General features: G+C 42.0%; 1 protein-coding gene across 4 annotated transcripts in view; it reads right to left on the bottom strand.

Annotated features, from left to right (window-relative positions):
• Positions 1 to 23,922, bottom strand: part of GTF3C1 (general transcription factor IIIC subunit 1) — a 2,559,884-nt gene that overhangs the window by 1,929,407 nt on the left and 606,555 nt on the right. For all 4 annotated transcript variants that reach the window (XM_078662887.1, XM_078662886.1, XM_078662885.1 and 1 more), the window contains exon 9: positions 5,250 to 5,577. In XM_078662887.1, coding sequence (XP_078519013.1) covers positions 5,250 to 5,577 — 328 coding nt within the window. The remainder of the gene's footprint in view (positions 1 to 5,249; positions 5,578 to 23,922) is intronic.

The raw sequence follows: 23,922 nt of genomic DNA, 5'->3' as shown, positions 1-23,922 counted from the left end.
CGGCTCTCGTTTCCTTTACAAGGAAACTGGGCAAACCTGCCCCATCAGAGTTGCTTAAAATTTACCATGCTAAATGTCATAGCATAGAAACCTATGGAGCAGGCGTTTGGGGCTACGCAGCAGCCGACGACTTACAAAAAGTCCAAAATGTTTTTTTAAAATACTTACTGGCACTCCCACAAAGTGCTCCAACTTACGGTTGCCATATCGAGCTAGGCATTGACTATTTAACTGATAACATCAAATGTCAACCAATTCTCCTATGGCACCGTATTTTGAACAAACAACAATGCGACTTAACTCGTTTGTTGATATCTGATTGTCTATCTTTGGAGTTTTGGAAAAAAATCCCATGGTTATTGTACATTTCCAACTTTTTAAAGGACCTGAATCGTACAACCTACTTCACGGAGCCCTCCTCATTAGCTGACATCAGCAGAGGTGCTTTAAAGAATCTTTGTCTAAATCACCTAAGGGAATTGCGCCTCTCCAGCGAAGTTTCCAATCAAACTAACGTGCAAGTATTAATGCTCCAAGTTTCCCCTGGTATCCAGCCTTATCTTACTTTTTATCTGTCCAACCATGAAAAATATGTATTAACTAGGTTTCGTTTTAACTTATTTTTTCGTCTTGTTACTTTCCCCACTGAGTCAAACTGGTCTCACGATTTGATCAAATGCCCGTGTGACGGTATTTCTTCCCAATCGACTATCCACCTCACTTTGTTTTGCCGATATTATGAACAATCACGTAAGCGTTGGATTATTCCTCTTCTCCGTCAAATGGGGTGAGGACTTGCCGCCCAGCCTTTCTGGCACTTTAGCTAGTAGATTCCCAATATGTAGCTAAAAACGTTGCTCTTTTCTTAAAATCATGTTTGAAGGCACGTAGTAAAATTGGGTTATTGTCCCTCTGACCTCATGTTTACTAGAATCAAATGTGCGTATTGGTTTTATATAAAGTTTTTAAACATTATTTTGCAAATGTATTAACGTGCTTTAATGTAATTTTATTTAAATTGTATGATGTACTTTTTATGATTACCAAGTGTCAATCGAATAAAAGTTTTTGAAAGAAAGAAAGAAAGACTAGGACCTGGAAATTTTCTGTTTTGAACTTCACCATGCTTCTTAGCATGGGCAGGTAATAGACAAACATCTCAGGCTTACAGAATCTTGACCAAAAACCCCCTCCTCCTCAACCACATGGAGCTTAACCGTATGGTTCTGCTCCACCCGTTGCATCTCTGCATGGGAGGCAGTGCGGTCACCTGGGGGAGGCCTTGACAGGGTAGGGCTCTTAGTCAGATTATCTTGGTGATCAACATAATTCTTCCAAGGCTCATCCCCATTCCTGGATGTGAGAATGTGAGATGGTCATGGTACGAATTGTGACAATCTTGAGAGCACTCTCGGTCTGAGTCACTGTGATTAGAGTGAGAAGAGAACATGACTAAGGAGGTGGCGGAGTGCGAGGCAGAGGAGGTATGGTGATGTCTAAAGTCTAGGTGTGCAAGATGCAGAGGCAGACTAATGGCCTCGTCTCTTACCTTCTTGGAAAAGTCTGTAGCTCCTTCAATATCTGTTCCTCCTCATCTTGGGTATGTGAGGTATGTAGGGCTGTTCCTGCGGGGTGCCTGACTTAAGATTTTCAATGTGAATGGCTGAGGCTCACTGCATAAGATGCCCTTCCTCCTTTTAGGGCTCCATCATCTTCAGGAACTGACTGCCTGTCTTCTTAAGATCGTCTAAAGACTCTTCTGCTGTGGGGCACTGGAGCTCTGCTGCTGGATCGAGCCAGAACCAAAGACAAGATTGCTCTTGGTGGGAAGATTCCTGCTGCAACTTAGTCTCCATGGTCTTCCCAGTTTCTGCAACTCCATAACTGTGCTTCCTCCGAGTCAGCATGCATTCAAGCAAGAAAGACTCTCACTTGGAGTGAAGGAGCCACTTTCCTGCATCCGCAGGCACCTCTACATCTGGTTTTCTGATCCTGTTGTCCCATGGATATCTCCCGGCACTGCAACACTGGTGGTGGTTTGTTGGCTCCCCACAGGCCTGACCAGTATGCCCTACAACTTGGGAGACTGCAATCCCTCTCCAGCCGACTTGAACCGTGTCCCTGTGCACCGTATCTATCTGCCGTAGCCAAAGCTTCTTGACTCGCGTCAGAGAAGATCTCTGAGCTCCAAAAAGCACCAGCCTCCAGCATCACTCAGCTTCAAGAATGATGTCCTGCCTGCATCCTGTGCACATGGGCCTCCAGCTCCTGTGGGCTGCGGAGACTTATCTGCAACTCCCTGTGCCTGCTGCCAGAGGGTCCTCGAGGGGTCTCCTATGATTCCTGCTGGCTCTCCTGCCTGCTGAGGGTCCGCCCTGACTTACCCATGCTCAGTTAATCCCACAGACCTTGCTGGTCTGCAACCAAAAATCTTTTCCTCTGACCAGACTGTTGCAGCTGCCAAGCCTTGTTGTCTGTCCTATCGGCCAATGAACTTCCTGCACTCCTCATCCATTGTAGGACATTTCGTGGGTGGCTCCTATTCTCCTGCACGGTCACCTGGGTTCCATAGCTGCTTCATCAAGACCGGCGTACTTCAGCAAGTATATCTGACAAGGGGTGGCATTGTGCTCCCTCACCTCCTGAATACCTCTGTGTGGTTTGGACTCTGTCCCCTGTTTTCAGGTACTCCTCGTCCACAATCAATGTCTGGGTTCCACGGTCTCGGTCCACGAGTCACTGTAGCCGCCGGACTTTCCAGACACTTTATTGCCCTCAACGGGTGGTTCGGACACCACTTCATCCCTAAGCACCTGGGCTCCCTGGTGTAGATATCCTGGTTCCCTGGGTATCCATGAATGGGGTGGCCCGCCAACCTTCTCTAATCCAATTGGTGTCCTTTGGGAAGGGTCCTAAAACAAAAAAAAAGCCAAACGTGGCTTACCCGGTTTTATCTTATGGATGTTTGATCCGGTGTAACCACTCTGCACCTGTGCGCCTTGGGGCCCATAGCTACTCGCCTTTGGTGGTTCCTGACTTCCCCTGGGCTTCCCCATCCTTGGGTATCAGATACGTTTTGGCACTTACCTCACTACCACTTTCTTGGTATATGGTTTCGCCCTGTCCTAGGGGCCCATGTGCTTTTCTGTGCTACTTACCCGTTTTTGGTATTGTCCGATGTGCATTTGATATCTCCGGGTAGGAGATATACCAAGTTAGTTAATAGTGCTGTAATGATAAATACTACTGTCTTTTTGTAAACATTTGTGTGGATCTTTCTTGTGAGAAAACTTGCTGGCTATGTGGTAAATGCACCTGCTTTACACAATCCTGGATAAGCCTTAGCTACTCTCCACAGCTACCCTGTGAGAGCTTTGGTTAGCAGTGACGTAAACAGTATCACTAAGGGTTCAAACACAAACAAGACAGCAGGATCCCTAGCAGAAACCACCCCTAACCTGTTATCCCCAATTTATCAGAAACCAGACAATATACCTAAATTGTGCACTCAATTAAAGCACCTGCTGCCAAGGTGCAGTCCAACAAGAGGACTATAAAGATTCATATAGCAAAAGTTGCACCATACGCAAATTGAATTATTTCCATAAGAATACCCAGTCTAATAGGATTTTCAAAAGTGCATGCAAGTCTTTTTATGCAGTCAAAAATGCATGTATGAAAGGTATATACAGTAGATAAGAGCCAACGTGTTTCATTCAAAACAATGGACTTCTTCAGGGCTGTAAAACAACATATATAAATATATCCAGATATATATATATATATATATATATAGAGATAGCACACAACTTTGATCCATGGATGGATGATTTAACAGCAACACCAGTACTTGCATCAATTTTATTCTTGCCCTGAAGTCCAGTGTTCTGGACAAAACGTGTTTGTTTCTCCTTATCGGTTTGATCACACTAAGCTTGGAATATGTAATTTAAAACTTGTGGTCCTTTTGTGTTTTGGGCCACAAGAGGAAATTACAATGTACATGTGCATCTGTTTCTATGTTGTATATGAAGTTAACTGATAAAGCTGTATATATTTACGTATGTATATATATATATGTTTCTCACAGCCCTGAAGAAGTCCAGTGTTCTGGACAAAACGCGTTGGCTATCTGCTGTATATACCTTTATTACGTTAATTTTTGACAGAATAATAAAAAGACTTGCACGTACTTTTGAAAATCACATTGGACTGTTGGGTTATTTTAATGGAAAGAATTCAATTTGCATATGGTGCACCTTTTGCTATATCTGAATTACTATCACTAAGGGTTGCCTGGACTCCGTGCACAGTGCCTCACCATAGGCGGACACTATATACTGAGCCAGCCTTCTAGACTTCTCCTTTAGTGCCAGAGAAGTTGTGAGGTATGAATGGTTCCAGTGTCTTGGGTGAGCCTTAATGCTGCTTTTTGAGATGTGTCAGTGGAACACAGGTCAGTAGTGGAAGGTCTTCTTGCACTTGAAGGCCTAACACGCTGAACAGGTCAACTCTTCATGTTCTCTAGAAATGCAAAGGTTATAGAATCTATGCAGATCAGACCAGGAAAAATTCATACTACATTTAGGGCGGAACTGGAAGGAGCCTTCTCTATAACAACCACTAGTCATTCTCAACATGCCTGATAAGGAAAGTTGCTTTGATGCCTTTTAATTCGAGTTCTACATGGTCGCTAGTCTGGTGAAGAATACTTATATCGCTTATGTAGACCCCTCGATGACTGGCATCAAAGGTCCCAAAGGAGATGTTGACTCAAAATCTCTTTGAAGAAGAACAACTTGCAAATGTTTGTACCCAACATTAGGAGGCAAAGAGTATACAAAGCATGGGTATGAGCATCAACACATGCTAAGAGCATGAGCTTTATGATAGAGACTTTACTTCGGTACTGGTACACAAAGCAGTTGTCATCAATATTGCAATTGAAGTGCAACATTTTATTGCAACAATCCACTGAGGAAGGGTAAATTGGTGAGTCTTGTAATACAAGTTCATCAAGGTTGTCATGAGTTTTAATGGGGCCAGATTTACAGAGGTGCAGAATATGTCTGAAAAAGAGGAGTTATGTTGAGTCAGTGAAGCTTCTCTGGTGAATCTCTCCACACTGCCATATATTAGCAACTCCACACTGCATTGACAACGGAAGGCTCCTGCATGAAAAGAGGTTAAACAAGGCAATGTTTTCGGACTCCTTTCATTGGTGTACCTTACACATTCAGTATTATTACCTTTTGTTGGTTCATGCACACATTCAACATCGGGTTTTTGCTCACATATGCTGTTCTCTTTAGGTCTTCCAAGGTTCTTGTTGGCTTCGGCCATTTCATCTTCAATATCAGACTCTGAAAGGAAGTAGTAATTTTCAACAGAGGGTGGATCTTCAATTGACAAGGTTTTATCAAGAAACATACAATCTTCTGAAGGACGTGCAACAGTTGCCAACTGCGCACTTCTTGCTTTCTCCTTTTCAAATTGGAGACTCAAGTCACTCTTTTCCACATAAACTTGAGAAAAATATTTCGTTGTCCGTTGACGACCTTCATCTTCCATAAAACCCTGTTAACAAAGGAGAAACAAGGCTGTCTGTAAAGTACATACGGCTCATCAATTTTTCACAGGTACAGATCAACAAAGCATCACAAAGATAGTTTCAAAAATGCATTTTGTTGCAGTATTATAGTACAATCCTGATAATCAAAGTAAGCAAGCTTTATACAAAAAAACGGTATATTACTTGTAAGAGCACATAACATATCAAATAAAGGTAAAAAGACCAGAATATAAATATGAATTCACAAAAAAGTAATTAAAATAGTAAACTTTTTTGGATTACCCAAGCTAATATTTAGTAAGTGGATGAGATGGTGTAATTAAATAATTGGCCAACTCCAAAGCAATGTGCCTAAAAAGAATACTTGCAACAGTTTTCTCATACCAATTCTACTGAAGGTAAGAGACATTTTAAAATACTTAATCAAAAGGCTTTCTACCAGTGAAACTAGAGACTAAGAAATCCCGCCCTTTCTTTATTTAGACGATCACCACCTCTTCAATATCTGTTTTTTTCTAATGTACTGAATAGGATAAGCGTGTAGGTTAAATAGGTTTAACACTGCTGAGAATATTGTCTAAATTAAATTGCACAATAGGATTATATAGTGATGGCTTATAACCTCCCTGTAAGTGGTCCTTGTTTATTTTCTTACAAAACGTCTGCATGACATCAAATGGCCCTGTAACAAGAACTTTGCGTCACTACCTAAAGGATAAAGTACCCCATGTCACACAGTTGAATATTGCAAGTCAATTAGGAGTTGCAAGGCCATATTGAGGAACAAAGCTGAATGCAGAGTTCATTTAAAGGGTCATGGAACTCCAAGGTGACTTGCAATATCCTTATATTTTACTTCAGGAGGTACTTCATACCTTATAATACATGGACTCGCCATCGCCCTTCCCATAAACTTAAAAGACACAGGATGCTTGTAAACATGATGAATAAAATTAAATTAAAACATACCAAAACTGCAATTAGATAATCGTAGCAAAAATACATTAGAATCTACAAAATATAAGTGGGTTTTTAATTTAAAAAAAAAAGCTGTAGCTCAGAATAAGTTGTAAAAAGAAGATAGAATCTAGCTTTCCTATAACTACCAAAGAGTGGAAAATAAACATGTTGTCACAAATATCTCCTTTAAGCTTATCGTCGATAAAAAACCGGAAGCAGGAAAAGACATGTTCTGCTTTCATGTTTGAAACCACAGCTTTAGTTATGCTCTGTTTGCTATCTTTCCCATTGGCTGCTGGCTTTGGAAGCAGGCATTGTGATGCCAGAACTCAAATGTAATATGTTTATTACACCTGAGCTGCTACATCATCTCTTTATTAGATACAATTGGTGCATTACAAGTCTACTGAAATTAGGAAATTAGAGGCTGCTTTTATGCAGGGATTGCAGAATCCCATGTATTATCCTTTAACATTCTATTACACATGAGCAGCAACATCACAATGCAGATAAGATCACACGTCTATTACTGGTGGATGAGTACTTCCTCCTAAAAAATCTGGAAGAGGTAGGACAATTAAGCCCCCACCCAGGGCCGGACTGGGAACCAAAACCGGCCCTGACAAAGTGCTCGGCCGGCCCCCCCGGGGGGGGGAGTTGGGGGTGCGACCGCACTCTTTGCCAGGGCCGGTTTTCGGCTGATTTTGTTACAGGGCAGTTTTTGCAGCTATGCTGCAAAAACGGCCCTGTAACAAAAACGGCCCCCAGGGGCCCAAAACCGCCCCTACGGCCCACCGAGGGTTTGCCCCTCACCTCGTAGGCCAAAAAGCCTTCAAAACTAGGGTAGCTACCTGCCAGGCTGTGAATAACCCATCAGGGTCCCTTAAGTCTTGTAGTATGCTGGGCACTGACATGACCTCAAAATACCCTTAATGTGCTCTGCTGGCCAAATAACTCCACAGTAACTAAAATGGCCTCAGATACAGTAACGATTTCTGCTTCTCTTTAACTACCAGGGAAAACAGAGTCATCACCATCTAAAAAGTGTGTTTTTCCAGCCACCAAAGTTCTGCATTTATTCCAGTCCAGGCATGAGTTCTAAGTTCAGCCCTCCGTTTTGTTACATTCTCAAACCTTTACATCTTAATAATAAATTTCAATCACTGGTAAAGCGGATTGGATCACACTCACACAGTCAAATAACTATTACGTCCTCCCTCCAGGGCCATAAAAGTACAAATGTAGATAAACTACAAAATCGATAGATACAAGTATTCATTTCAGCAAGAACAATTCGGGACATGGGCCAACCAGGGCAGGGTAACATACACATCCAGTTGCAGGAGATCCCTCAAAAGTCTGTCTATAAGTCTCTAGTTCTACTGTTAACCAGATTCTAATCCAGTAGGCCAGAAGTCTCCAAACAGCAAGATGATCCAGCCTTTTTATCCCAATATCGTATGTGAGTGGGGTCATTGGGGTATTTTTTGGTAAGCGCGTAAACATTCTCAGGATTTTATTTTCCACAATAATTAATGACTGTAAATTATCACCTCCCCATAGCTCCGATCCAACGATTTGGGTGAGTCAATCTCTTTATAGGTGTGATGAGTAAATATATTTCTCAATGATACATATCCAACAAAGTTGAACTATAAAAGGCAGTGTATGCGGCACTTGTTGTTTATAAATAAGTATACATAAGACTCAGTGATTGTATGAGTGACTGTATTGAAAACTGTATACATGTAATAGTGATTTTATAACACACTGAGTATAAGTTATATGAATAAATAGAGCAGTTTTTTTATAAGTGTGTAGCTTAGTAAATGTAAGTATGATCAATTGTTTGCATAAGTGTGTAGGATGACTGCATACTTGAATAGGATGTGTCCTGGTGTGTAATGTAGGTGTATAAGTATATTTGATAATGTTCTATGGATCTTTGTTAGCATGTATGAGTAAATCTATAGATAAGTGTTTAGATGTGTGTGTATATGTAGGAATCACTTAGTGGGTTTTTACATACTTGTGTTGGTATGTCAATGGTTTCAAACATGGTACTCCATATTTTATGAGTGTTGAAATAATAATAATAATAATCCACATTTGTAAAGCGCACAATCACCCGTAAGGGTCTCTAGGCGCTGGGGGCCGTCGGGAAGATTAAGCGAGCTATTGCCCAGAGTCACATGGTGCTGGGCTAACCTGCCGCTGGAGCCGGGGATCGAACCCTGATCCCCAGATTCTAGCGTCAGTCGACCTGGCCGCGGCGCCACGCTACTGTATGATGAGGTGTATCAGATTGTCACATGGATGATGTAATCAGTGATGTCATCAGTGATGTCACTGACCATGTCATGAATGATGTAATATGTAACATCAGCAGTGGATTGCGGGCGCGCAAGTTATAGTTAGTACAATTAACTATAACGGGGGAATTTCAATGGTTTTGTACGAGTGAAATGTCTAGCTAACTATAACACCCCTAAAACCTATGGGTTTTTCAGTGAATTTCTAAGGTTTTTTAAATGCAAATTCCTAACTATAACATATCTAAAACCTATGGTTTTTAAAGTAAATTTCAAAGGTTTTTTAAATGATCATTTTTAAATATATTTATTGTTGTTTTTTTAAAATATTTTTTAAATACATTTTTATTTTTAGATGTTATTTTTTAAATTACATGACACTTTTTTTGGTAAAATTTTGTAAAATACATTAAAAAAAATATTTAATATTGTTTATAATATACTTAAATTATTTTTATTATTTTTTTCCTTTTTTTAAGTCGCGCACCCTGCTCGTTCACTGCGCGAAACGTGTCCGCCATTTTAGGATTGCTGTATAGGATCCACGTAGGGTGTACGACGAGTATGACTTTTCCAATGCGGTCGCTATGCGACTTGTACGCGACTTCTGGCGCATACGCGAGATATACGTATTACGCGATGTGATGGACGCGAGGTAACGCGTAAAGTCATATGCATATCGGACGCGGTGGGTGCGCGACTCCCGCAATTTTTTTTAATGTTCAAACACATTATATATATATATATATATATATATATATATTCACTGAAAAAACCATAGGTTTCACACCAGTTATAGACAGCTGAAAATTTTACTCTCATAAATCCATTGAAATTCCCATAATAATATGTGACGTCATCAGCAGTGCATTGCACGCGCAAGTTATAGTGAGTCCAACTAACTATAACGTGGGAATGTCAATGGTTTTATGCGAGTAAAATTTCCAGCTAACTATAACTGGTGTGAAACCTATGGTTTTTTCAGTGAATTTCATAGGTTTTTTAAATGCTAATTCCTAACTATAACTGGTGTGAAACCTATGGTTTTTTCAGTAAATTTCATAGGTTTTTTAAATGCTAATTGCTAACTACATATAGGGCCTCAAACCTATGTTTTTTTCAGTGAATTTCAAAGGTTTTTTTAATAGCAAATCTCTATAGCTATGAAATATAATATGTTTTATAATGAATTTTATATTGTATATTTTTGTAATACTTTTTTTTATGTATATTTTACCCTTTTTTTAAAAAAATGTTTGCCCTGGAGCGCTCCCGGTGCACGTACCGGTGAGCGTCCCGTTAGCGCTATTGCCGCGAACGAAAACAACATTGTGACGTATCGCGTAGCCGCGACGCCGTGCCTCATAAGACACGTATCGCGCAGCCGCGAGATGAGTCTTATGACGCACGGCGTAAGCGCACTCGTAAGCGCCCGAGCGCATATGATCGCGCAACGTAAGCGCCCCGACGCGCTTATGCTACGCGCCCCCGGGCGCGTAGCGTAAGCGCGTCGGGTCATGTGACCTGAAAATAACACTTTTCATTGGTTCAGAACAGTTTTGTTTTCCAAATGATTAAAGCCCCCACCTTTTTTCCTCATTCTCACTTTGTTCTTTGAGTGAGGAAGACCTGTTTCCATTCATTGAGAAATGGCTACAGTAGCAGCAGCAGCAGGAGCATCTGCACCACCACCACCACCACCACAACCACAAGGACCACCACAACACCACACTAGTGGTGAAGAAGAGGAGGAGGAGGAGGAGAAGGAGAGGAGGACTTTCCTGCCTGAAGACAACCCCCCTTATAAACCGATAGAGCACATTGTGTGGGAGTTTTTTAAATACCCAAGGTGCGAAAAGAAAGTCAATGCGGCGAAAGTGACATGTCTGATATATGGCATTGTACTTTCCAGGGGGAACCCTGCGAAAAAGTACTCTTTTGGTAATAATACCATGATTCGCCACATGCAACGGAGGCATCCCAACAACTATTCTGCGGCAGAGTTGAGAGAACTAACCAGAAACCCTCCCCAATCTTCTGCCAGCACCTCCACAAGCAAACAATACACTCCATCGGGTCCAGAGGCAAGGGAGATGGTCCCAAACATCCAAACCCAGTTTGGAGATTTTAAAATTGTTTGCGTATTTTGTGGGACTACAATTTCTTAACATGAACAAAGCATCAAATTGATTAACCGTGCTGGAGACAACCACAAGTGCAAAAAGAAGCCTTAATTTTTTCTTGATTTGTTTTGCTCCAGTTGAGCCGTTTACAATTCCCTGTTTTTTGTTTGTCCCCATAAAAATTACCAAAAAATATAAAATTGTTCATAAAAGCCAAAAAAAGTAAAAAATGTTCAAAAAAACAATAAAAAAAATATAAAACAACAAAAAGAATAAAAAAAACAGTTTTTAGAACTACCTCCAATTTATAAAAAAATGATACATTTTAAAAAAACTCTGTCATTCTTTTTTCTCCAGGGTACGCTCCCCGGTGCGCGTACCGGGTGCTCCCCCAGCGAAAATTGGATTTTTTTTGCCCCGCGGAGCCCTTTTATGGCCCCCACATTAAACCTAGGGGGTTTGGAATGTTGACGTACCGGGGCGCGCATATAGATATATATATTTTTTGGAACCTAAATTACTCAAAATCCACTGGAGCACATATCTTGAGACATAGCAAAGGCACATCGGGCTACCAGTCCCTACAATTTTGCCAAGTTTGGTGGAAATCCATTCAGCCGTTCGGGCTAAAAGTGAGTCCAATAACCCTATGGAAATTAACATGGGGAAAACACGTTTTGGGACCCCCCAAATATCTCGGGCCCCCGCTTGACGAATCCCCCCCAAACGTTCAGGGAAGGAGCAGAGCGGAGCGGGCCATCTTCTTTGAGAAATTCGCGAAGATTCGTCCACCGGCGCCAAAGTTATTCCCAATAGAATGTTGCGGATTTCCTATGGAAAACAATCCTAACTATAACTACCTAATGGCGACCGCCAGTAGGTAATATATATATATATATATATATATATATAATATAAATATTAAGACGAGACATTATCTGAGGTACTTATAAAAATAATATTCTTTAACTTTCTAAAACAGTACATCACTTTTAAATGCAATTTCGCGAAGTTGTGCTGGGTGCGAGCAGGGTGCGTGCGGAGTGCGCGCACCCTACGCGTACCCCATGTGACTTTAAAAAAAGAGATTGGATTGGTTCATTAGACTTCCTATTGAATCTATTGAAGGACCCCACCCATTTCAATCACTCTTCTTAGATCTTTTCTTAGGGAAAGACCTGCTAAGGAGAACTGCTGTTTCTTCCTGATTGGAGACCAGATTGTCCAGACTTCGCAATGGCTACAAACCAGCTATTTTCCTCAGAATCAAAGCATTCTACAACAGAGGAATTTGTTGCAGAACCTCCCCCTCGAGAAAGATACACTTCTATAGTGTGGAAATGTTTCACGTTTCCTCCAGAGCAGAAGAAAGTTAATGCCACAAAATTGACTTGTAAAATTTGTAAGGCAGTGCTGTCTAGGGGAGATCCTATGAAGAAATACTCGTGTAGAACAGCGAGTATGCGTAAACATCTGCAAATTAAACACCCAGTGAACTTTGCAAGGGAGGAAATGAGAAGACTGAAAGAAAATCCTGCTGAACCACCGGCTGTTCCAAGTACATCTGGAGCAACCCCATCAACCTCATCATCTCCTCCAGATATCTGTCCCCAATTTGCGAACGTCCCGATGACTTGTACTAAATGCAGTCGTCTCATTGTGTATGGGGAGCAGTAGGTGGATCGGGTGTGTCGAGCCACTGACAACCACCGTTGTTAGTTTCCTTTTTTTCTCTCCTCCTAGCTTTTAGTTCTGTTTCTCCGGTTCACATTTTTTTCCCCTCTTTAAAAAATAAATAAATGTGTTCAGATAATCAAAAAAAAAAATACAAAACAACAAAAAGAAAATAAAAAGTTATTTTCAGAACTAACTACTCTGGTTAAAGAAAGAGCTAAACGAATATGCTACTGTATGAAAGTTTAGTGAATGCATAAGTGCAGAATTATAAGGAAGAGCTGTAGCATTGCACTGTAAACTGTTTAACTACATCATGCTGTGATACTTCCGAAGCACAGGGATGCAACATATGTATATAAATATGTTGCAGGTCTGTGCTTCCCTCTGCACAGCTGCTTAAACTGCAGCCATGTGGTGACACAGGCACCCTTGCAAGGATGTTCGTGTCATGTGGAGATTGTTTTTGTGCATGAAGGGACACCTTCTTGCACAAAAACAATCAGTAAAGGCATTTTCCTCCTTCAATATATGCTGTGCATTGTAGCATATATTAAAAGTGAAAAAATGAGAAGCGAAAACAATTCTCCTTGTTGTGCTTTGCTACACCAATTGGAGGATGGTGCAGCATTCACAAACGTGTCCAGATTTATGATTTATGATAAATCTGGAGATGTGTCTTGTTCTACGAGTGTTCTGTGCAAACACGCACAGCAATACCTATAGAATGCCTTTTCAATGCAAAGGTGTGTGTCTGATGACATTATATTTACATGGAAAACAAAAGGTATACAGAATGCCTTTTTCTCACCTTGTAAATAAGAAAGAGTTAATGGCTAGGCCAATTCTTATTATAGGAGTACATTTCTGTACTGCTAACAGAAAACAAGATACATTTAAAAGTACTTATGTTTTAGGAAACTTATAGCACATATTTATATATGACTTAAGAGAAGGGATGGGGCCTACTGTCACATGTGGAAAAACACTTAGTGATGTGCTTTAAGTTGAATAGTATTACTTCTTATAATTCTAAAATTACCAAGACCTACAATACCACCATATGTGTCTATTGTGTACTATACGATGTATCTTGCAGACAGGTATTCTGAAGCTGTCCCCTATTTCATAGCTGTCTGCAGTGGAATTCTCTAGCACAAATCTAGTCCATCCAGCTTCCTTTTTTTCAACCGTGTGGAAACACAGTCTATTGTGCATTTTAAGACTTAAACTTACCTCAACATTAATACACCTAAAAAACGCTACACATTTTATTCAGTTTTTTATAATCTAAATTGTGGTATATTCCATATTTTAAAATTAGGATCTGAAAAAGAAAAGAAACAAGCATTTACAATGCAATGGTCTCGGCATTATTAAAGGTAGAGCTATTGGCATTGCTCATGACTTTTTTTTAAATCATAAATAAATGGCATTGTCATTTACATTGCCAATAGCTTAATCGTTAAATAAATGGCATTGTCATTTACAATGCAAATAGCTTAATCGCTCGCCCGCAAGCACAGCCAGGGGAGCAAGCACAGCCAGGGGGCAGGGGAGCAAGCACAGCCAGGGGAGCAAGCACATAACAGATGCTGATTCCGCAGCTATTCAGTGGAAGAGCTCAACATACAACAAGCAGGGAAACAGAGGCACGAAAACGGGGGGCACAATCACCGGATCACAAGCAAGGAAACAGAGGCACGAAAACGGCGGCCACAATCACCGGATCACAATTTGGATCAGGAACTCAAAAACTCAAAATAAAAAACAGACAAGTCTCTAACACAGATTAGATTGAATTTGACATATGCCATGCACAAAAACTCAAGACCAGTCACCTATTAAGCGATCCATCAGAATTCCAAAAAGACAAAAAAAGCAGGTACAACTCAAACGTTTTGGATGAAAACAAAAAGGCCCTATATCTCCCCCAGTGTAGCAACCAGAATTGTTAACAGATAATGCAGCTTACACTCAGTTGAGATGACCAGTAAGTTTGCAACATCTCCCCATTTATCCCACTCAATCCACACTGCACCACTCCTAGCAGCACAACAGAACATGACTACCACATTCTTTACTTCTTCAGGCCCGGGAAAGGTTGCTGACCCACACCACATCCACCCAAAATTATCAGTCCTGCAAACCCTCAATCACGTTTATTAATGTACCGAGATTCTACAAAGAGACAGGAAGCAGAGTATGCTGTAATACATAAAACGGAGTCCTGCAAGCCACCGGTTTACAGTATTGAAAATCAATGTATCAGTAAGGACAGTCACTGCATCTACCAGTACCTTGTACTGCAAAACCACAGAAAAACATAGCGTGACAGTAAACAAGCATTTATGCATACTTCACACCATGGTAAGAAAGCATGCATTCACACACACTCATGCACACACACAGCCGTCCATACGTTTATGCAGACTCACACCATGATAAGAAAGCATGCATTCACACATACACCCATGCACACACACAGCCGTCCACGCAGTTATGCAGACACACACACACACACACACACCATGGTTAGAAAACACGCATTCACACAGACACCCATGGACACACACACACACACACACAGCCTTCCATGCGTTTATGCAGACTCACGTCATGGTAAGAAAGCATGCATTCACACATGCACCCATGCGCACACACATACAGCGGCACGCAGGCACGCACTTACACACACACACACACACACACACACACATCCATACATTTCTGCATACACACACACCCGGAGCCACACACCCCCAGAGCCACACACACCCCCAGATCCACACACACACACACACCCAGAGCCACACACACCCAGAGCCACACACACACAGCCAGATCCACACACACAAAACACACACACACACACACACACCCAGAGCCACACACACACACACACCCAGAGCCACACACACACACACACCCAGAGGCACACACACACACACAAACCCAGAGCCACACACACACACCCAGAGCCACACACACACACCCAGAGCCACACACACACACCCAGAGCCACACACACACACCCAGAGCCACACACACACACCCAACCGCTCACCCACAGGCGGCACCGGAGAGGGAAAGACACTAAAAGCACAAGGGCACATTGGCTAACACCCGCAGGCCGCAGTACCGAGGGCGAGAGGGGGCATAAGGGGGGTGGGGGGAGGAGAGGTGACGGGGAGGCGCAGGGGGTGGGGTCTGTGAGGACCGACTGAGCAGGGATGAGGGGAGCCTGGCAGGGAAGGTGAGCCATGGCAGACTCTGGGGAGGGGGCTGTGGGGGGGCGGTGGGTTAGGTGAGGGGGGGGAAGGGCAGCTCTGAATGACACGATGATTTTTGCCTGGATTGCTTTGTCAACATTTACCGAGTCTGACAGTACAAAGGCAGCGGAGGAGAGCATGTAAATGTCCGGCGCTGCTCTGGGAACCGAGGCTTGAAGGCTGGCGTCTCGAGGGGGGGGGGGGGGGGGAATAGGAAGATGACCTGCCAAGGACGTAGCTATGGGAGCGCGGGATGGGGGCCGACAAAGGAGGTGCTCCATAGGACTGTGCTCACCTTCCCAGCCTTGCGATATCGGTGCAATTACCGGCCAACAGTAAATCTCTGTCCTTCCCTTTGTCACACCTTTCTATCTCCCCCCCTACCTCTGTCACTCCTCTCCAATATTGTCGTACCACAGCCACAATCACATATGCGGAGCGTACCTGGGGCTCCTGAGGCACAAAGGGCGGTGAGAGCCTAACTCAATGCGATTTGCACTGGGAACGCCAGCCGGGCCTCGCCAAACCTCACGCGTCTTGCGTAACCAGCGTACGGCGCATCTGATGCAGCAAGAAATACGGGGCGTACGGCGGCTGGAAGACCCGTACAGCGTCGGCTGAACACTTAATCCGTTCATTTTCCTGCTCTAAATCAGGCATCCTGCACTAAAACCTGTAGAGCATCGACGTGGCCGAATCGCTGTGGTGAGATTGGAGACGGCGATAGAGCGTCTGACCGCCCCAAATCCTGCAGTTGCAGATCGCCGCGGCCCTGATTGCAACATGGCGTCTGTGCGAGCCAGCGGAGGCCCCTGCTAGGAGCTGGTGAGCGGGGAAGTAGAGGAGGTGCCGTGAGGGCATGCTTGGGCTGTGGGCACTTGCGGGAAGCCTAAGTCTCGGTGCCCAGCATTGAGGCTCGGCGGACATTGTAGTTATTCGCCGGCGACGAGATCCGAAGCTGCGGTGATGCAACAGAAACTCCCTAATCCTGCCTTCACCGATCCCCATCAGCGCGACCCTGTATGTACCGCTGCGGCCACGAAATGGTCGGCCGCAAAGCTCAGATATTTTCGGAATCGGGGGCGTGTTTTTGGCGTTCTGAGTGACGGATGACGTCACAGGTGGAAAGAACGCCAAAACACGCCCCCGAATCCGAAAGAGACGGGGCTTGATTAGAGTGATGCCCCTCTCCTCCAATGGCTGGCCTCCGTTTAGGAAGCCAGCCAATGGAGGAGAGATGGAGGAGAGGCGGGTTCAAGCCCCGTCTAAAAAACATTAAATCTCCGACCAAACACTGCGCAAGCGCAGCCTTTAGGTCCTCGACCTAAAAATAGTTATAACATGTAATAATATATTTTTAACAGCACAGCATAATTTTAACATTTTACAAAGTCATTTCTTTGCTTTTTTTGCTGTTGTCAGAATATATTGAATTTCACTAGAAATAGTGATTTCAATCGTACTCATCACAACAGCGGGCAAAAAAAATACAATCAATTAGATTGTTTAAAAAAAAACTAACAATCCATCTATAGTAAAATACCGGATAATACAAATCACACATATATAAAATGATTACTGCTAAGAAAATGTTATAACTTACATTTATAAACACTGTAAATGATGTCAGTTAAAATTATACACCGAGACAATGTGCAACAAAAAGTCTATAATTCAAAGAAATACCTTTCCTTGAGGCCAAATTGTATTTTCGCAGTCATTTTTATGTATATTGTCCAATGGTAATCCTATTAAATCATATTAATAAATTCCTCAGAGGCTGAATTATCTTCCTCAAACTTTGGCTTTAAAAATATTAGGTAGGAATTTGGTAATTCGAAAGGCAAACGTTGTTTGAAAAGCAACTCAGCATCCTTACAAAGAGTCCAGCCTTTCTTACTTTTTAGATAGGCAGTGTAATGTCCAGATGTAGAAGGCCAGTCATGGAAAATTATTGCTACTGCTACAAAAGTCCTTCCTGATATGGATAGTTGTGTAGCTACAAAATGTTTTATTAAAGTGTCCAATTTTCTTCCGTCAGCTGTACAACGTTGCATCATTAAATTTATATATTGTCCATATCTTTGTATAAATAATGTTGATAACATTTCTGATTTGCATTGGCTACACTCCATGTTTTGATTTGCAGCTTTAACTAATTTATTGAAAGACACTGATTTACAGTTCGGTAATGTCAAATATAAAAATCTTTGAGTCTACATTAGTGCTACATGTATACATACAATTTCCACATTGATGTTCCCATTTATAACAAAGGCCAAAAATATTCTCTATGTCTACACCTTCATTTTCCAATACAGTAAGCATATACATTAGAAATTCCTGAGCATCTTGTTGGATATTTTGTGTAAATTGTGTAGAACCAGAACATACATCCAAAAGATTACGAACATCAGAAACGGTTTGCATTTTACTTGTATCAATTCTTAATTTTTCTTCAACAGAATGCAACAAGCAACACACTTTTTTTCCCGATTCTCCATAATTTAATGTTGCAAACCATCAAGAAAAAAAAAACATGGACCACTACATTAGCATAGCAGTTGACACCAGAACTATTTTCAAACTGATAACCAACAATCTCTTCAACAGTATCCTTTTTCTTTTTGCTTGTAATAAACATTATCTTGTTTTTTTCCTTTCTCTACACTTTCAGTATCGATATTCTCTTAACTTCTTTTTCTACCAACCACACGCTTTTCAAATACAGAATGTTGACCTAAATTAGGAGCATATGTTCTTCTTAACCTATTGTACTCTTTGACACAGTTCGCATCTGCAGTAACCTTTGTATAATCAAAATCAATCAAAAACAAACCAGATAATGTTCTGACTTGCGACAAAGCAACATATGTCATATGTCACAGTATTTCCAATGTTCACCAAAGCACTGTCAACACTCAGACCTTGAGATTTATGAATAGTCACTGCATAGGCCAGAGAAACTGAAAACTGTTTTCTACGGACATATAAATCTTTAACAAGCAAAAAACGAACAGAACAACCAATTTGCTTAACTTCTTCAATCTGATCAAATTTAATTTTTAAGAATTCAATACCATCTTTATTTTGATAATTAACAAAATCCACAACTTTGCCCATTGCTCCATTAACTAAACCTTTTTCTACATTCAAATTACGCCCTAAAATTATCCGACAGTTTCTACATGCATATAGATTATTTTCTAAACCAGCAGTTTTAGATATTAATTTTTCTAAAGAATCCAATTTTGTCTTCAATTTTTCGGGCAAAATAATAGTGATTCCTTCATGCTCTATTTTATCGATGGCTTCCATTTTTATTATTTCTTCATTTTCCAGTTTCAAAAGTTGGTCGTTGAATATAGAACACTCACGCAGTGTTGGCATTAATCAATCAATCAGAGTACTTGTAAAGCGTGCTACTTACCCGTGAGGGTCTCAAGGCGCTGAGGGGAGGGGGTGCCGCTACTGTTCGAAGAGCCAGGTCTTGAGGAGTCTTCTGAAGGCTAGTAGGTCTTGGGTCTGCCGTAGGTGGGTAGGAAGGGTGTTCCAGGTCTTGGCGGCGAGGTAGGAGAAGGATCTGCCGCCAGAGGTTGTTCGTTGGATGCGGGGGACAGCGGCGAGGGCGAGGCTGGCGGAGCGGAGCTGGCGGGTCGGGGTGTGGAATCTGAGTCTGCTGTTCAGGTAGGCTGGTCCGGCGTTGTGGAGCGCTTTGTGTGCGTGGGTGAGGAGCTTGAAGGTGATTCTCTTGTCGACGGGGAGCCAGTGTAGGTCTCTCAGGTGGGGGGTGATGTGGCTGCGGTGGGGGAAATTGACGGTAAAGTCGGGTCGGAGGCGTTTTCGATGCGTTGTAGTCGTCGTGTTTGGCTGGGATTCCTGCGTAGAGTGTGTTGCCGTAGTCCAGTCCTCTGCTGACGAGAGCCTGTGTCACCGTTCTTCTTGTTTCGGTCGGGATCCACTTGTAGATCCTGCAGAGCATGCGGAGGGTATTGTAGCAGGAGGAGGAGACGGCGTTGACCTGTTTAGATATGGAGAGGGAGGAGTAGAGGATGAAGCCTAGGTTGCGTGCATGGTCGGTGGGTGTCGGTGATGTCCCAGTGTGGTCGGCCACCAGGAGTCCTCCCAGGCTGAGGGGTGGGTCCGAGGATGAGTACCTCCGTCTTGTCTGAGTTCAGCTTCAGACGGCTGTTCTGCATCCAGTCGGCGACGGCCTTCATTCCCTCGTGGAGGTTGGTTTTGGCAGTGTGCGGGTCCTTGGTGAGGGAGAGGATGACCTAGTTGTCGTCGGCGTAGGAGACGATGTGGAGGTCGTGTTTGCAGGCCACTTGTGCGAGGGGGGCCATGTAGACGTTGAACAGCGTCGGGCTGAGGGATGAGCCCTGGGGGAAGCCGCAGATGTCGTCGGTGGCCTTGGAACGGAAGGGTGGGAGGCGGACGCTTTGGGTTCTGCCGGAGAGGAAGGACGTGGTCCAGTCTAGGGCCTTCGCTTGGATTACAGATTTGTTTTCTGCAACTTTCATGTATATTTTCTCAGAAACTACGTTTTCCTTGTCTGCAAAGCTTGTTTGCCATGTTCAGTCAGTAGTCCAATTCTTATATCTTGGAGAATAGTTCCATAATCAACATCATTTGCCTGTCGCATATTTGTAATGAGTTCTTTGTATTCAAAATATGACCAAATGTTCACATTTCCAACACTACCCAGAGACTTTCTGGTGTCTTCATGCGCAAGTGTTTTAAATACTGGTTGTCTTTTAAAGGAGTCAATTGCAGTAGATCTTTAAAAACTATGACATGTTTTCCTCCAAATAACACATCGTATCAATCTATCAATCAATCAATAAATTTATAGAGCGCGCTACTCACCCGCGAGGGTCTCAAGACGTTGAAGGGAGAGGGGGGCCGCTACTGATCGAATAGCCAGGTCTTGAGGTGTTTCCTGTAGGTGAGATGGTCCTGGGTCAGTTTTAGGTGTGCGGGGAGGGAGTTCCAGGTCTTGGCGGCCAGGTAGGAGAAGGATCTTCCTCCGGTGGTGGCTCTGCGAATCCGTGGGACGGTTGCGAGGGCGAGGCTGGCAGAGCGGAGCTGGCGGGTAGTAGTGTAGAACGAGAGGCGGTTGTTGAGGTATTCGGGGCCCATGTCGTGGAGCGTTTTGTGTGCGTGGGTGAGGAGCCTGAACGTGATCCTCTTGCGGACGGGGAGCAAGTGCAGGTTTCTCAGGTGGGCAGATCATACTCGGTTTTAAGAATTAGCTGCAATCTTAAATGCACAAAGGCAAGCATTAAGTTTGATACCATGCTTACCTCATCAATAATGAGAAGTTTCATTTTCTTCAAGACTCTTGAAACTTCACAACAAGCTTCTCCAGATAGCATGTGGTATTACAATTTGTTTTCATGCTCTACTGGTAGCATTAGTAAACGATGTAAAGTAATTCCTTTAATTTTGTGTGCTGCCAACCCAGTTGGAGCAGTGACAACACAAGACAAATGCGACTCAGTTGTTTTCTGTAGATAGCTTGTAATTATTTTAATTAAAAAACTTTTTCCTGTTCCAGCTTCTCTACTCACGTATATTCGGATAGGTTGAAATGACGCGCATGAGCATTCTTTCTTTTCATGAAGTAATCCATGGTCAGTCTGTTGTCTCACTTGTTCATATATTTGTTTTTGCTCAACATTTAGTTGTTCTTCCAAGTTTGCTAAGTTTGTTAAATCTTCTTGAGCTTGATGCATTGCTGTTTCCACCTCATTCATGGCGATTGCGGCTTCATTTTCAATAATTGGTTGTCCTAGTGAATCTCGACTCCACGCAGCAGAACTTTGACTGTCTTGAGAACTGTCTCAGCTGCAATTGTAGCTTCTTGATCAATTTAATCGTTCAACATTTTCACATAATTTGCAGAAGCACTGCATTGTATGCTATCTTTACAAGCATTAAAGGAATCTTCATAGCTCTGGAAATCTCCAAGTAATTCCAGTTCTGAATGGCATGGTTTGAATAGTTGTAAAAGGGCTAAATAGTAAAATTACCTTTTATCAGCAGTGTTGCAACTCCGCTTTCTGTGATTAATCAAATTTCCTTTCGTTTGTTTCACCAAACATCCTTCGGAACCAATGACTCCATATTTTCCATCATTGATGTTCTCTGTAGTATTCCGTTTAAAAGTGTAGCTTTGCAGCACTTCATAGAGACACATGTTCTCAAGATGATGACTTCTGTTTGGGTAATATGTGTCCAGCATATTAGTTTTCAAAATATCCGTACTTTCTGGATCTTTTGCTGCCAAATATTCAATTTCTTGTACAGATTTCAGTACTCTATTTCGCATTGCTGTAAGACCTAGACTCTCAAAGGATTCTTGTAGATTTGGAGTATAGACTTGCAGATGATAACCGATCTGCGCATTCATATGCTCCAATTTCTCGATGGGATAACATCTTCAAACTGAAACTGTATAATTTCTTACTTAGAGTCTTCTCGTGAGAGATCTCTTCCCACATTTCTTTCAATTCCGTCTTTTCTGATGTTGTAATATAGGACATTACATACCAAGCAACAGCAATGGAATTGACCGCAACATTGAATATCCATGTTAGCATTTCACATGGACAAAATAACTGGGTTGTAGTCATTTATGTATTTTGACTCTTCATTTCTTCTTAAGTTGTAAGTATTTTTTGGAGACTTTCTTGTGATAGTATGTCGCAAAGATGACATAAAACTGTTCACTCTTCCTTTGGATATTACAGGACGTGGAAATGCAAAACGACATTTGGTGTATAACTTGTCCTTGGATTTGTACTTTCGTCTACAGTATTTTCCACATCGGTGGCTTTGGAATCGTAACACTTGTGCTCTTAAGTTGTTTTCTTCTATGTTGCATATGGTTCAATAAAACTCAAAACTGTATGATCCGCATCTGTTCAAAAATGGGAGCGTCCTTAATCCATAACAGCATAAGTATATGAAGAGCACCTCTTGCTTGATACTCCTTTCACTAAAATAAATCCACAACTTCTCCAAGAGGAGGAATTTTTTTATTGCAGATAAAAGACATAGCCTCAAATCTATGATTGAAATACGTGCATACATTAACAGGATCCAAAGAGCACAATTCTCTAGGTGTCTTGTATTCAATATTTTTTATATTGGAATTTTTCCTCTCGAAGAAATTCTAGTAAATCATCCCAAGCGTACTCAGCACAGCTTAGGGTAAGGAACCATGTTGGAGTTCCTAAGTTCCGTAGCATACATTTCAGTTCTCCATGACGACGGTACCAATATTCATTAGTCCCACGTTGACACCATCAAATTAATGAGCTGAGATTCTAGATGATCATCTCTCTGGTGCACTTTATCCATAAAATCTTTTGCAGATACATTTTGCAGATGTATTCCAGTTTTTAAAATGTGATTGACTGCATATGAAAGTCCAGACAAGTCACTCTCAAACAAAAGATGAAATATATAAGGAATACATTGTCGAAATCTTGAATCTTCTGCATATAATCTTGTTGTCAGATATTCAGATGCAGGAATCTGCACAGGACGTTCATCATATCGTCCTCCTTTTCAAGTTGGGAACAACTGTGGAAGACAACGAGCTTCCAAGCTCTCTTCCCATACACTCATGGGAGTTCCTTTTGCTTTTTTCATTTGGAACAAATCAATAGTGTTCCCCATCACTTCTTTTGAATGAAGTGGATGCACACTGTAATGTTCATAGATTTCTTCACATCTTAACATATGCACTTTTTCAATTTGTCCACTTGACGTTTCAGTATCTTCTGCTAAAACTATTTCTTCTTCTCCCATATAAACATTCTTATAGTATGTTTTGGTTTTTTATCAAATACAATGTTGCCTTTTGCACTTTCCTAACATCCACTAACTCCTGCCAGATTTTCTTATTTTTAGTCGGCACACCATTAACAAGAATAACTAGTGGTTCACTTTCAACACTCTACACCAATATTTTCAATATTTTTCTTTAAATCTAACGG

This window comes from Lissotriton helveticus, chromosome 10 (assembly GCF_964261635.1).
Source record: "Lissotriton helveticus chromosome 10, aLisHel1.1, whole genome shotgun sequence".
Lineage (NCBI taxonomy): Eukaryota > Metazoa > Chordata > Amphibia > Caudata > Salamandridae > Lissotriton > Lissotriton helveticus.
This window is presented reverse-complemented; position numbering and strand designations above follow the sequence as displayed.